Source organism: Protopterus annectens, chromosome 14.part0 (assembly GCF_019279795.1).
Source record: "Protopterus annectens isolate FY-2018-M chromosome 14.part0, PAN1.0, whole genome shotgun sequence".
NCBI lineage: Eukaryota > Metazoa > Chordata > Ceratodontiformes > Protopteridae > Protopterus > Protopterus annectens.
This window is the reverse complement of record NC_056748.1, coordinates 1086638861-1086654668: the sequence shown is the minus strand read 5'-3', so window position 1 is coordinate 1086654668 and position 15808 is coordinate 1086638861. Positions and strand designations below refer to the sequence as shown.

The window sequence follows — 15808 nt, the reverse complement described above, 5'->3', positions numbered from 1 at the left end:
GAGCCAAACGCCTCAAGATACACAGATTCATCCTCCGAAGGGTTAAGGGCTGGCCAATTTCCCCTCTGTTTCAGGATCTCTAGAATGTCCGCAAAGGAGACATCTTCAGAAGGGGAAAGGGGGGAACCCTCGGAATCCTCTAAATCTGTGTCAGAGGTGACAGACTCAGGTGAGTCTATGTGCTTCCTCTTACACTTTCTCTTCCTAGGGGCTCCTGCCAATTCAGGGGAGGCCTCGGAAGAAGATGAGATCCCTACAGGGGATTCTTGAGGAGCTGGCTCTCTGCAGTCTGGGATGAGGGAGTGAGTCGACATAACCAGAGGCACCGAAGAGGGAGGGGCGGACGGAGCCGACTGTGGAGTCGAACAAGGTTCCAACACACTCCGCATGACCTCGAACGCACCCCTGTCAGGCAGAGCCAGAGGTCCCCACTCCGAGAAGCTGAGAACCTCCCTCGGCACCGACAGAGATGGCTCAGAGGCCGATGTCGGAGCCGAACTCACCAGCGCCGAAGCACCGAGAGGGAGAGGGGGGTCGGACAAGGGTCCGATGCCACTCACCCCCTCGGAGCCGACGAGGGAAGTCCGGCGCCAAGATTCTTCAAAAGAAGAAATCGGAGCCGACGACGGAGCCGAAGACAAATGTATCGGCTCCGACGCTACCACAGTCTCGGTTCCGAGACGCCCCGGCTCCGAGCTCAAAGGAGTCGGAGGAGGAATATTTAGAGGAATAAGTTGAGGCATCGACTGATGAGTCGGGCTCTGAAGCATTTGGGCCAGTGCCTCGGACTTTAAAAGTCGACTCACTACCCTCTGGAGGTCATGATCCGAGAGCCTCGATGACCTGGAGGAGTGAGATCTGTGGCTCCGTTCAGACAGCAAGGGAGACGCTGGAGCCGAATGAACGGAGCCAAGGGATGGTGACCTCGACCTCTTTCTAGATGTCTGCTCCGATGGTCTGATCGGAGCCGACCCAGGAATCTCCAATGCCTCCGTCCGGAGCCGAGGGAACCACAGAAACTGTAGTCAAAGACTCATCGGCTCCAGCCGGAGCCGATGTAGCAGCAGGCTTCGAAGCCTTAGGCCTCGACTCAGAAGCTGGAGCCGAGGTCTTAGAAGCCTTGGAAGGTTTTCCCGAGGTAGCAGATAGGGAACCTTCAAGCTTAAGCAAACCCCTTAGTATGAGTTTGTTTTTTCTTTCCTGCAGGACTCTAGGGCTGAAGCCATGGCATACAGCACAAGAGTCCTGCAGGTGTAAAGGTCCCAGGCAGTACACACAAGAAGTGACCGTCTGTCAGAGACATTTTCTGACAGCACGAGTCACACTTCTTGAAGCCTGAGACCTTTGAATCCTTGGACATTTTCAAGGAACCGAAGTGTAACCACACACAACAACACACACACTGATTACACTGTCAGAAAAATCTAAGTAAAATTACTTTAAAACAAAACTTCCGAAAATTAAGTTAAGTTAAGTTAAGGATATAAAACTCCTATCAAAAACACATACACACACTGAAGGGAAGGAAGGGCCCAAAGGCCTAAGGAAAGAACTTATTAGTTCTTGAAGAAGGGGCTGGATAAGATGGTAGAAAGGATAAATATCCACTACACTAAAGGTAAAAAAGGGGATAAACTAAGCTAGAGTAAGTTTAAAGGTTATTAGACTAATCTAATTTAAACTAACCTGGAGCCGGTAGAAAAAACACCTCGATCGCTGTAGCGGCAAACGAGATCTGAGGTAATTCACGCCTAGCATTGTGGGATATAGGGGCAGCCTCGAGCCGGTGGAACCAACTCTCGAGCTTTTAGAGTGGCCGAGTCGGAGCAGAGATCGGCTCCGAACCCATCCAGCAAGAATGAAGGCGAGATAGACAACTTAACATGTAGGGTTGCAGTACTGTCATAGCAATCCTTTCCAACATCTACTATTATAACAAGTTTACTTAAACAACTGTACCATGCTCAGCATTAGGTCACCATTTTAGTGAAAAACAGCAATATGGGAGGATTGCCAATGCCTACATTAGCCATGGAGGAGGAGGAGGCAGAGGTCCAAAGTCTAGTAACCCTTGGAGAACTAATCAAGCAAATCCAACCCCAGTCCTGGTAAATGTTTAGATGTGAAGAGAGAAAGTACAGATGTGTACACTTACCATAAATGTAGATGTTAGAGTGTATTCACTGTTGCAGTCATTACATTTGGGTCATCTGTTTGCAGTAGCCCTCAGTCGGCCTGATTAACAAAGTCTTGGGTCCTGCGTCGGTTGCTGTCCATTCTTCCATGACGTCAGGTCGTCAGGGGTATAAAACATGCAGCCAAAGCCATTACATCAGTTTTTCTTGACCCAGATGTCAGGTGCCCCCCTAATGGGAAGCAATGAAATATATAAATACAAGGATATACCTCCAACAGAAAAGCAAATACACCAAAAAGCTTTTAGAGCATAGTAAGAGAGAGTAGAGGTATAGCCAAAGGAAGAAAAGGGAGCTGGAGGGAGTGTAACCAAGACTGCAACAGTGAATACACTAACATCTACATTTATGGTAAGTGTACACAACTGTACTATGTTCTTCATGTTTCACTGTTACAGTCATTACATTTGGGTAGATTCCCAAAGCCAAGGTTGGCAGGAGGAATTTAAATAGAATTAGGACCAGCTATAAGGCCCTGCAAGACTGCAGTGGCAAAATCAGCCCAGGATTTAGAGAAAACTGGCAAATGATAATGCATGGTGTAAGTATGTACAGAACTCCAGGCAGCAGCTTCTAAGATGTCCCTAGTAGGGAGGCCCCTGAGAAAGGCTGTAGAGGTAGATGCAGCCCCGGTTCAATGGAGTCTGATGCCCTGTGGGATAGGTTTTCCATGGTGTTTATAGCAGAAATGAATGGGTTTTCCATGGTGTTTATAGCAGAAATGAATGCAGTGGCCTATCCACTTTGAAATGGTTTGTTTTGAAATAGCTTTCCCCTCTGTCCTTGCAGCAAATGCCATCAGTAGTTGTTCAGATTTCCTTGGAGGTTTAGTCCTGTCCAAGTAGAATCTAAGCTGTCTGTGCACATCTAAAGAGTGCAGTATCCATTCCCCTTTGTTCTGTGGGTTAGGAAAAAAGGTAGGCAAATGAATGGACTGATTAAGAGTCACACTGGATACCACCTTGGGCATGAAGGATGGACTGGTTCTGAGGGACACCCTGTCGGCATGAAAGATGAAAGGTTCCACTGCCATAAGGGCCTGTAATTCAGATACCCTTCTTGCAGAAGTGATTGCCAAAAGGAAAGCTGTTTTCCAGGAAAGAAAATTTAAATCTGCAGTAGCAGCTGGCTCGAAAGGAAGAGTTAGTTGCTCCAAGGCAAAGTTAAGATCCCAGGCTGGAGTTGGAGCTCTCCTGGGTGGCCTTAGATTTTTGGCCTCTCTGAGGAACTGCTTGAGCAGTGGGTGAGAGAAGAGGGGAGGCTCTGTGCTATAATGAGCTGAAATGGCTGAGTCATGAATTTTGATGGAGGAAAAAGACAAGCCCTTATGAAGCATCTCAGTCAAGTACTGTAGGATCTGAGGTAAATTGGACACTGCTGCGTTGATTCCTTGATATTGGTTCAAAGCACATAATCTTTTCCATTTTGCAGCATAAGATTTTCTAGTACTAGGCCTCCTTGCCTTTAAAATGATATCCATCACCGATTTACTGAGGGATGGTAAAGGAGAAATTAGGTAATTAGCCAGGCTGCTAGGTTCAGGGTTTGCAGTTGAGAGAACAGAATCATGTTCTCCTGCTGAGACAACAGGGAAGGAGTCTGAGGCAGGTGCTATGGAGCCAAGCATGACACACTGCACAAGAGGGTACCAATATTGGTGAGGTCAGTCTAGTGCAATTAAAATTGTCCTTGGCTTGGCCTGTTTGATCTTTAGTAGTACCTTGGAGAGCAGAGGCAGAAGAGGAAAGGCATAAACGGATATAGAGTATCCACTTTCCAAGCTTGCTTGTGGGGAATCCTTGTGCAAAATTTGTCCAGCTGATGGTTCTGGGGAGAGGCAAATGGGTCTATATCTGGGCTCCCCCATTTGCTTGTCAACATGTTGAAAGTCCTTGGTTCCAGTTTCCACTCGTGTGGGTCCATGAGGTTTCTGCTATGTCAGTCTGCCAGTGTATTTAGTTTTCCTGGTAGGAATTGAGCATGTAGATTCACTTGTAGCTCAAGGCTGTGCTCCACAATGCCATGGCTAGTCTGCAGACGGGGTAAGAATGTGTACCCCCCTGCTTGTTTATGTACCACATGACAGTGGTGCTGTCTGTCTTTACCATTAGTTTGTCCTGGAAGAACGTGGTCCTTGAAGGCTGTCAGAGCATTCTGTACAGCTAACATTTCCTTTTGATTTATGTGCAGGTGCATTTGATTTGAGTTCCATTTGCCATGAATGCACCTCCCTGCCAGGTGAGCCCCCCATGCATAGTCTGATGCATCTGTTAAGATTTGTTTGGCAGGGGGTAATGTGAATGGCAGGCCACTGCCCACCAAAGGAACTCTAGGCGTAGGCAAGGTATGATAGGAATCCTTGCTTCCAGATCCTGTGAATGTTGACACCATAGGCTTTTGAAATACCATTGCAGTTTCCTCATATGCAGCCTTGCATATGGAATTAGAAGAATATATGAGGCCATGAACCCAAGGCTTGCAGTATTTGCCTTGCAGATAGCTGGGTTTTTGTGGCCACTTGTTTGAATTAAGTTGTCAAGTGTATCCGTTTCTCTGGTGTGATGAAAGCCATCTGGGAAGTTGTATTCAAGCTTGCACCCAAGAATATAATTTGTTGACAGGGTACCAGGTGGGACTTTTCATTATGGTGTACCCTAGACAAGTCAGTACCCTTTGAACAAAGGCCAGATGATTGAAGAGAATTGTCCTTGCTTTCTGCCTGAATTAGACAATCTTCCAAGTATAGTTGAATATTTCTTTGCCTGAAAAATGCAATGACTGGAGCTAGGCACTTTGTGAATACCCTGGGTGCAGTAGATAAGCCAAAGGGCAGAGCAGAGAACTGATGGTGTGTGTAGCCTGCTTTGAATTGTAGGTATCTTCTGCAAGACTCCCTGATAGGGATGTGCTTGCCTAACATAGGAAGCAGCTGGTGAAGAGTCAGCATTTTGAATTTTGGAATCACCAGAAAAGTGTTGTCTAGGATAGGACACCATGTATTGCCTTTTCTGGGTACCAGGAAAAGTTTGAATAGAAACCTTGTCCCTTTTCCTCTTCTGGTACCAAGTGAATAGCCCCCATGTTTAAGAGAGAGAGTATCTGATTTTGGGCCTCTGCCCAATGATTTTGGGTAGATCTGGTCACCCGCTTGGTGTTGGTAACGTGTGGAAATGAAATCTGTATCCTTGGGACACTATAATTTAAAACCCACTTGTCCTGGGTAATGAGGTCCCAGTTTTTGGCCTGCAGACCAATCTTTCCGCCTAAAGGAGCATTCTGTTGGGAAGTGCTTAGAAATCTTAAAGCAAGTCAGACTGTTTTCCATGGGGGGGGGGGGGGGGTAGTCTTGCTGCTCCCAGGTTTGGGTGCGGAAACCCCCCGCTGCCTAGTCCAGTGTGTCCCTTGGGACTGAAACCTTGGGTTTCTGCTGTGTCTGGGTTTGGCTTGAGAAGACCTGGAGGGGGCTGGAAAGGACCACTTTGAGGGCCAGTGCCTACTAAATCTAGGAGGCTGAACTTGTAAGAAATCTTTTAACAGTCTGCATAGATTTAGCTTTATCTTCCATCTTTTTAAGAACTTCCTCAGCCTTGTTGCCAAACAGGCAGTCCTAATTTAAGGGAGCATCCAACAATTTAGCTTTAACATGATCAGGCAAAGATTGCTCCTTAAGCCAAGCATGCCTTCTGAGCACAGACCCAGTAACAGCAGCCCTGCAAGAGGCCTCTAATGAATCAAATCCACATTGCAAAGTATGTTTTCCAACCTGTTCAGCAGAATGCATTAAATCTTGTAATTGCTCATTTTCAGTGCAGTCAGGAATTAATTTTCTGTTTAAGCAATCCAATAACATGTTGTTGATACTTTAATGAAACTGGGAGTTTAAAGCCCTAATGGCCAAGGTTGCAGAAGTGTAAACTTTCTTACCCCATCTATCCAGCGCCCTGGAGTCAATATCTGAGGGGGTAGGACTTTTAGCAGTAGAAGCCTTAATGCCTTTGGGTCCCTGAGAAATGGTCTCTGGAGCCGCAACAGGATTTTTAAAAATGAACTTGTGAGAATCAGGCACCCTCTAATATCGGTTAGGTTTTCTGGGAGCAGGAGGCGAAGAATCAGGGGCCAAACTAGATTCTGAGAAAGCATCATCAACAATGTCTAGTACAGGAGGTACAGCTAAAGGCCTATGCTGAGGCAGAAATAAGAAATCCCTAAGCCTCTTTTTTGAATCAGAAAAATCCTGGCTTTCCTAGTGGAAATGCTCCCGTAGGAGTATGTAAGGTTTCACCAAAAGAAAAATCCGCTGGAGGGGAAGCAGAGGGAATAGAGTCCTCTGCATCAGAATTCTCATAAGTAGATAAGGGCAAATCCAGATCATCAGAAGAATCAGAAAAATCAGAATCCTGTTCAGAAGATTCATAAATAACTTGAATCCTGGGGGTCTCTTAAACGGGGGAGGTTGGCTTCCCCTGATTAGATTTAGAAGATCTTCAGCCATTCTTATTTGTTTTTTTAGGCATAGAGGCCTGAGCATGCAGCCTAGGTGTCTGTTTCTTAGGCATGGTTCGAGATTTTGGCCTAAATGAAGGAGGCATCCGTTTAATATGCAAGTCCGTAGGCCTGAATACACCCTCAGAAGCCGGTGCCTGCAGAGCGGCTCCGGACACATCCAAGGTAGACACATCCGCAGGTTCCTCTGTTGAAGCATCTCGCGGCATACCGGACTCCGAATGGGTCTCAGTAGAGGCCTGCGAGTCAGAAGTAGTGGATATCAGAGGCTGCGAAAGCAAACTGGCGACTGGCTTAGGAGAAACATCGTAGGCAGCTCTGGATCTCGGCGGCCTGTCTGTGTCTTTATCTTTGCGTTTTTTGGGAATCCAGGTAGTCAGAAGGCTAACAGATGACATTACTGGATAATTAAACCGAGAACCTAAATATTTAGAAGTGAAAATATACAGATGGATAGTGCGCTGGTTAAATACAGCACAAAACCGACAGCAAGGCACGTTGTGGTCAGGGCCTAGGCAAGGAATACAGTACGAATGAAAATCTTTGTGAGGTATTTGCTTTCCACAAGTAATGCAATTATTACCTTTTACTGACATCGGTAAGGAGCAAGAAAATGTTTCCCCAATGGGGTACTTAGCTTTAGTTGAAGACTTCGATTCTGAAACTCAAAAACGAAAATTTCAGGAGTCTGCCAACTAGCACTTGCTAACTGCTTCGGGCACCGCATGGCAAGAAAGACTGATGTAATGGCATTGGCTGCATGTTTTATACCCCTGATGACCTGACATCATGAAGAAGGGACAGCAACCAACACAGGACCAAAGTCTTTGTTAATCAGGCTGACTGAGGGCTACTGCAAGCAGATAACCCAAATGTAATGACTGCAACAATGAAACACAAAGAACATCCAAGTCGCTGCCTCTACAACAACTTCAAATTCCACCACTTTCCAAAATGCCTTGGAGCTCTGCTAGAGTAAGCTTTAGCCTTCTGAGACGAGGACGTACCATGGAGAGAAGAGAAATGGATGGAAGAGGAGGTCTTTTTCTCTCTATCAAGAAATGAACAGTTGATTCGAAGATATAAAGTCTTCTGTTTCGATGCAGTATCAGAATTGTCTGTGGCACCAGTATATAGGATTATGTCTCCCCTTTTTGGATTCAGGAAAGAATACAGGACATGGATGCATTAATTCAAAGTAAGCTGTGATGCTACTTTAGGCATAAAGACTTAGTCCTTGAAATTACCCTGTCCCTACGAAATATGACGAAGGGTTTGTTCATTATCAAAACTTACAACTCCAATACTAGCTTAGCCAAAATCGGCACAGTAAATAAAACAGCATTCCAAGTCAAGAATTTTAAATCATTTTGATAGGCTGGTTTCAAAGTGTGCTAAAGTGAGTTTTACTCTGATACCGCTGAGATCCCAGGGAAGATCCACCTTTTATTTTTCTTTTTTTTTTTTTGAGGTGGAATAAGGAAGAAAGAGGGATCTAAAGGCAGACATGCAAAAATAGCATACAGGTTAAATTATAACAGATGAGAAAAAAACCCTGATTTGGCCAGTTCACACAGTTAATGGAGAACCACAGAAGTTTCTGACTTGGAGGGCTCCTGGTTCTTCTTGTGACAACTAGAAAATGCTCTTCTTTTTGGATAAATAGAATTTTCTAGTAGTAGTTTTCTATTCTCATTTAATAACTGCTAAACGTCCGTCGAGAAAAGGTGCCTTAGTGGGATAAACATTCTATTACCCAAGTAGGTAGAAGGTTCTGCAGGATGGGGTGAATACCTTGCCCTCTACGACTAGACTAGATTCATTCTACGGGAAAGGTTATGGCAATTACCCTTGGTCATTTTCATGTGAAGAACCACTGTGGTTTCAGCCAAAAGGGGTTACCAATTAGTGCGTATCCCTTTTGGATCTTTAAGACAACTCTAGTTATTACAGGAAAGGGGAAAGCATAAAGGAAGATTCCTCTCCAATGTAAAAAGGTGTGTGTCTTTTTGCAAGGAGCCATGGAACAGCATCTTTGCATTATGAATGGAGACACAGATCTACCTGGGAGCTCACAACAGATGGTGAATCTTTTGGACACCTTCCGTTTGCAGGGCTCTGTCCTGGATCTGCTCTATCTGCCATTATGGTCTGCTCTAATAAAATGCAGGCAGACCCAAGGGACAGTGTCCACAAAATTAGAAGTTATGTACTTACCCATAACTTGGCATCTGTATTGTCCAATTTCATTCTTCCTCACTCTTGGGTCTTTGGATCCAATTTTGGATCAGATTCAGCTGCTTCAAGACTTGCGATCCAAGTCTCAAGCTCCTCCCCCTCCCCCTTCCCATAATGCTTCACTTCTCTAAGACCTCAGTTCGAATTTGCTGCCCTATTTACAGGGATCTACATTAGTTAACAGAAAAAATATGTATCACCATAATCTGGAATTCAAATCAGGAGCCAATAGGTTCCTACATCCTCTAGAGCGCTCTCAAATGTTTAGGTTGGGGGATGGACAGGTGGGATGTGAGGAAGAATTAAACAGGACAACACAGATGCCAAGTACATAACTTTTAAAACTAATGCTGTCCATTTCATTCTTGGGTCAGAGTCCCCAGCTATGTAAATCATGGGTGGCCCTCATGGAAGGATATGCCAGGGCACCATGGAGCCAAAGGATGCTCTGTTCCTAGATATGACATTCAATCTGTAATGCGAAACAAATGTACAAGACTTGGACCAAGCTGCTGCCACACAAACTTAGTCAATAGGGGTTCTGGCTGAAAAGGCAAATGAGGTGGACATTGACCTGGTAGAATGAGGTTTTGGGGGATGAGGAAGCTGCATGCCATTCAAGGAAAACAATAGAAATACAATCAGTAATTCACTTTGCTAAATCGCTTGGTTTAGGCTCACCTTGCGGCTCCTCTTCCAAAGCTGGCTAGTTTGCATGGGATGAAGTGAGGCCTATGAGACATAACCTCACCCTGAAGTACTGATTTTGACCAGGTAACTCAAGCGGGTCACTCCCTGTAATCAAGCTGGTTGAACACGGAAGCAATCCAAACAGCTGGAAGAAAGGCAAAAGGAAAACAGATGTCTTTCTGAGGTGTCAAGGTCCTGCAATGGAACAGCACTGTCCACCAATTATTCAGGGATGAACCACATCTCTCTGGGAGATGGAGGAGGACATGAATATTGTTTCCCAGAGGTACAGTCACAAAGATCAAGGCTCCATCCAGTCATGGACAGTAGCACCTGATGTGGATACCTTCCCACTAATTCCAAAGCAGCTCCCTTCAGGCATTCCTGCATTACAAAAAAGGCACATATCTAAAGGGTTACATTTCTCACTATATCTGCATGGATCTACTTCATTTTCCCTAACTTCACTGGACCGACAACTTCACTGGACCGACAACTTCACTGGACCGACAAGTATTATTGGCAAAAAAATGGGATATGCCCCCCTCCCTACTGTAGTGCGACCCTGGAGTTAGAATATATAGTTGGGGGGGTGGGGGGCACAAACCCCCACAATGGGGGATGTGGGTGCAAAGCCCCCCATTTACTTTTGTTTTACTAAGCAATATTAAAGCAAAACTAAATAATATAATATGAAATTAAGTAGGGGGGCTTCACCCCTCACACCGCCCATTGTGGGGGGTTGTGCCCCCCACATCTCCCTAACTATATATTCTAACTCCAGGGTCGCAGTACAGTGGGGAAGGGGGCATATCCCATTTTCTTGCCAATAGTACTTGTCCGTCAAAGGGAAGTGTCCGTCAAATGGAAGTTAGGGCAAATGAAGTAGACCCATCTGTAGTGTATAATTAGTTTAGAAGCTTTACTACTGTACGTATAATTACTATTTTGTTTGACATTGTAAAATTTAGTTTAACTGTGTTGGGCCTGACAGTGTCGATACAGAACAAAGATTCTGAATGTACTAAACGTATTGGAGCTTTTCTTACTGGGCCTCCTCTGAAAAGGGGTCTCGGTACCCACCAGTCTCCCCTGGGTCAATAAATACAAAAAAAAAATGAATGTGAAATCTAACCCTCAAGAGCAAGAATCTAGTTCCAAACTGCCAGTCTCAAAAAGAAATGGTGGGAATGAGAGGAGTGTGCGCGTGTCACTGTGTGTACTGCAAATGGCTAAAACCAGTGTGTGAGAGCTTAATGAAGGTGTACTGAATGCTGAGTGGTACAAGGAATCAAACACCATTACCCAGCATGTAGGGTTCCCTGATGTCAGTGAAATGAAACAAAATATTCCATTAATGATAGAAAAAATACTCTATGAAGTGCCACAGTCAAAATGAGTGCCTTGTGCCCTTGCATTCTGCTGTAAGACGTGTGCCTTTTGTGCTGCTCCACATTAATGCGCGATTCATTCCAAGCAAACTACATTCACTTCCAGATTCCCCTCACATGCTACTGTCAAACAAAGCAGTATTTCCTGCCCCTGGTAGGCTTACACTCGACTGCAAGCTGCTGGCTTAGAATGTAATGAAATCGAATTTCTTTGAGATTTTCTTAAGGTAACTGCTTTAGCTCTGAGTTTATGATCTCCAATGTTTTGCCTTTTTTGCTTCCATTTCTTACTGTAGAATACAATTCGGTACAAAACAGAAGATGAAATGATAAAACAAAGCACAATTTACCAATTGAAGAAGCAAGGACGAGGCCCAAGCCAACTCCCAGTGGTGCACCCATATTCAAAAACTTCTCACTTGGAGCGCACATTGCAACAGTAGAGAGACCACCGACAATGCCAGCTGTATACCAGGCTGCTCGAATAAGCAGAGGGCCACCCAGTAAGGTTAAAGGGGCAACCACTGCCCCCATGACACCTGAAAAGAGAAACCAATAAACTTAAATGGAAAAATATGTGGCAAATGAACAGTAAATGACATATGAACGATGAATATAAACTAAATAATACCCCAAATCTTCCTCGCTAGTAAACAAAACAGAATGAGACTGCTCTAGATCATATTCTTAGAAATTAAGACAAACTTCAACAGCTTAACTGCATTCACTACATATGAAAACATTGCAGAAATGTTGTAGGAAGTAATAAAAGTACAGTTGTGTACCTACCATAAATGCAGATGTTAGAGTGTATTCACTGTTGCAGTCATTACTCTTGGGTTATCCTGCTGGCAGGCTACCCGCAGTCGGCCAGAATTCCAAAGTCTAGGTCCGGCGTCTGTTGCTGTCGCCTCTTCCCGGACATCAGTGCGCCAGGGGTAGATGCAGCCGATGCCATTTTCTTCAGTTTTTCTTGCCCCAGATGTCAGGTGCCCCCAAAATGGTAGGCTAAAAAATTATGCCAATAATTATGCATGCAGTAAAATAAACGTTTCCTTCATCTACAACCAAATACACCACATAGGTTGCATAAGATAGAGAAGTATAGGTAAGTCCTGGCAAAGGAAAGGGGGATGGTGGGTGGGTAACCTGGACCACAACAGTGAATACACTCAATATCTACATTTATGGTAGGTACACAACTGTACTATGTTCATCGCGTTTCACTGTTGCAGTCATTATTCTTGGGTTGAATCCCAAAGCTGAGGTTGGGTGGCTGGGCCTAAATCGGATTAGGAGAGACTATAAGGCCTTGCAGAACTACAGTGGTGAAGCCTGCTCTGGATTTAGAGTAGAGAGGTAAATGGTAGTGTAAAAGTGTGCACTGAACTCCAAAGTTGCAGCCTCTAAAATATCTTTGGTTGGTACTCCTCTGAGAAAGGCTGCTGAAGTGGCTGCTGCCCTGGTAGAATGAGGCCTAATGCCCTTGGGCACTGATTTGCCATGTTGTGAGTAGCAGAAACAAATGTAGTGGCCTATCCATTTTGAAATAGTTTGTTTTGAGATAGGCTTTCCCTGCAGCATATGCCACTAAAAGTTGCTCAGTTTTTCTGAAAGCATTAGTTCTGTCCAAGTAGAAGCGTAGTTGTCTGTGTATGTCCAAGGAATGCAGAAGTCTCTCACCCTTATTCTGTGGGTTTGGATATAAGGTAGGCAAATGAATGGTTTGGTTAAGGGCCACACTGGACACTACACCTTAGGCATAAATGTTGAGTTTCTCTTTCGTCCTTAGAGAAACCCTGTCTGGATGGAAAATGATTAAAGGTTCCACAGCCATGAGTGCCTGTAACTCAAACTCATCTTGCAGAGGTTATTGCTAGGAGCAGAGCTGTTTTCCAAGATAAAAAGTTTATATCAGCTGCATTGGCTGGCTGAAAAGGTGGCACTGTGAGTTTTTCCAAGGCATAACTGAGGTCCCATGCAGGTATTGGGGCTCTCCTTGGAGGTCTTATGGTTTTGGCCCCTCTGAGGTACTGCCTTGGCAATGGATGGGAAAAAATAGGAGGTTCCGTATTGTAATGAGCAGAAATGGCAAAGGCATGAAGTTTAATTGATGAAAAGGATAGGCCTTTGTCCAGCATCTCAGTTAGGTATTGAATCTTTTCCATTTTTCTGCATAAGATTTTCAATCTTTTCCATTTTTCTGCATAAGATTTTCTGGTACTGGGCCTCCTGGCCTCCAAAATAACACCCATCACTGCTTTAGAGAGAGGTGTGTTTTGAATACATTATCCGCCATGCTGCCAGATTTAGGGTCCTGAGTTGGCTGTGCAGAATCTTGATTGTTTCACTGGGTCAGTAAGTAAGGAATTAGAGGCAATGTCCAGGCTGGGTCTTGAGACAAGCTTTTTAGGATTGGGTACCAGTGCTGATGTGGCCAGTCTGGGGCAATCAGAATCATTCTTGGCTTCTCTTGTCTGACCTTTAGGAGTACCTTGAGGAGGAGAGGCAGAGGGGGAAAGGCATAGACTGTTAGACTTTTCCAGCTGAATGACAGAGCATCCACTTCCATGCTTGCTTGTGATAAGTCCTTGTGCAGAATTTCTGTAGTTGGCAGTTGTGAGGGGAGGCAAATAAATATATGTCTGGGCATCCCCATTCCTTTGTTATCATGCTGAAGACTTGTGGATCCAGTTTCCACTCGTGGGGATCAGTGAGGTTTCTGCTTAGTTCGTCTGCTTGAGTATTGTTCTTTCCTGGCAGGAATTGTGCTTGCAGGTGTACTTGATAAGTCAATGCTGTGTCCCACAAAGTCATGGCTTGTCTGCAGAGGGGGTAGGAATGTGTGCCTCCCTGCTTGTTTATGTACCACATGACTGTAGTATTGTCCATCCTTATCAGTAGTTGCCCTGGATGGAGTAGATCCTTGAAAGCTGTCAGGGCATTCTGAACAGCTAGCATCTTTTTTTGATTGATATATAGATGCAATTGGCTCGTGGACCATGTGCCTTGAATACATTTTCCTGCCATGTGTGCTCCCCAGGCATAATCTGATGCATCTGTTGTAATTGAATGCCTAGCTGTGGGTAGAGTGAATGGCTGTCCCTTGTTGAGGTGACAGGCATGTTGCCCACCACCGAAACTCCTGCTGCAGGCAAGGAATGAGGGTAATTAATGCTTCCAGGCTTTGACAATGTTGAGTCCAGACACTTTTTAGGTACCACTGAAGTTTCCTCATATGCAGTCTGGCATATGGAATTAGCAGAATGCAGGATGCCATGAAGCACAAAGCCTGCAAAATTTTTCTTGCAGATAACTGGGTCTTTGTTGCCAACATTTTGAAGTAAGAAGTTAGTTGCCTTTGTTTGTCTGGCATGAGATAAGCCATCTGGGCAGTTGTATTTAAGCTTGCACCCAGGAATATTATCTCTTGAGAGGGTAATAGTTTTGATTTCCTTTCGTTTACTGTGTACCCTAGGCAAATTAATAATCTTTTTACGAACGCCAGATGCTTTAGGAGAGTGTCCTTGTTCTCTGCTTGTATAAGGCAGTCGTCCAAGTAAGGATATATTTGAATTCCTCTGTCTGCAAAATGCAATTACTGGTGCCAGGCATTTTGTGAAGACCCTGGGCGCAGTCGATAAGCCAAAGGGCAGTGCAGAGAATTGGTAGTACATTGAGCCAGCTATGAATCTGAGGTATCTTCTGCAAGATTGTCTGATTGGGATATGCAGGTATGCCTCTTTTAGGTCCAAAGTTACAAGCCAAGCCTTCTTGCCCAGCATGGGCAGAAGCTGCTGCAGAGTTAACATTTTGAATTTTGGAACGTACAGAAATGTGTTTAGAAAAGTTAGGTCCAGTATTGGTCTCCAAGCTTTGTCCTTTCTGGGTACCAAGAAAAGTCTTGAGTAAAATCCTTGTCCCTGCTCTTGCTGTGGTACTTGCTGAATGGCCCTCATGTTCATAAGGGACGAAACTTGTTTTTGTGCCTCTGCCCATTGATTGTGTGGCAGGTCTGGCATACCTTTTGCCTTTGGCAGGGTTTGAAAATGGAACCTGTAGCCCTGGGACTTACCCATTTGTCCTGGGTGATCATGTGCCAATTTTGAGTGAAAAGTGCTAGTTTCCCCCCCCAAGGGGGCTGCAAGAAGATAAGTGCTTGGTGCTGGCAGAAGCAAGTCATTGGGACTGTTTCCTGTATGGCTGTGCTTTGTCTTCTCCACTTTTGGCCTGTATGAGCCCTGGGGCTGGGATCTGCCTCTGGGACGTCTGTATCTGCCTCTCTGTAGCCTGTTCGACACTGGAAAGGACCAATTCTTTGTAGGCCAGTTCCTGCTAAATCTTGGTGGCTGAACCTGTAAAAAAAAAGTCCTTTACTGTTTGCATAGATTTCGCTTTGTCCTCCATTTTCTTCAAAACCTACTCTGCTTTAACACTGAATAAAGTATCATGCTGTAAGAAGCATCTAATAATTTTGCTTTAACATGATCAGGCAGATGTTGTACCTTTAACCAAGCATGCCTCCTAATGACAGAACCCGTAACTGCGGCCCTGCAGGAGGCCTCCAGAGAATCAAAACCACATTGCAATGTATGTTTTCCCCCTTGTTCAGCTGCATGCAATAGATCCTGCATTTCTTTATTTTCTGCACAATCAGAATTGGCCAACATTTTCTGTTTTAACAGTGACATTAAATATTGCTGATATTTAATTATATGAAATTGACAACTTAAAGCCCTCACAGCCAAAATAGCAGAAGTGTAAACCCTTTTCCCCCCATCTGTCTAGTGC

The 15808-nt window shown here is 44.7% G+C and overlaps 1 protein-coding gene across 1 annotated transcript in view; it reads right to left on the bottom strand.

The window, feature by feature from the left end:
• The window catches only part of GHITM (growth hormone inducible transmembrane protein), a 716610-nt gene that overhangs the window by 284021 nt on the left and 416781 nt on the right, over nucleotides 1–15808 (bottom strand). Inside the window, exon 7 of the mRNA XM_044056881.1 lies at nucleotides 11368–11556. Within this exon, the coding sequence (XP_043912816.1) occupies nucleotides 11368–11556 (189 nt within the window). The remainder of the gene's footprint in view (nucleotides 1–11367; nucleotides 11557–15808) is intronic.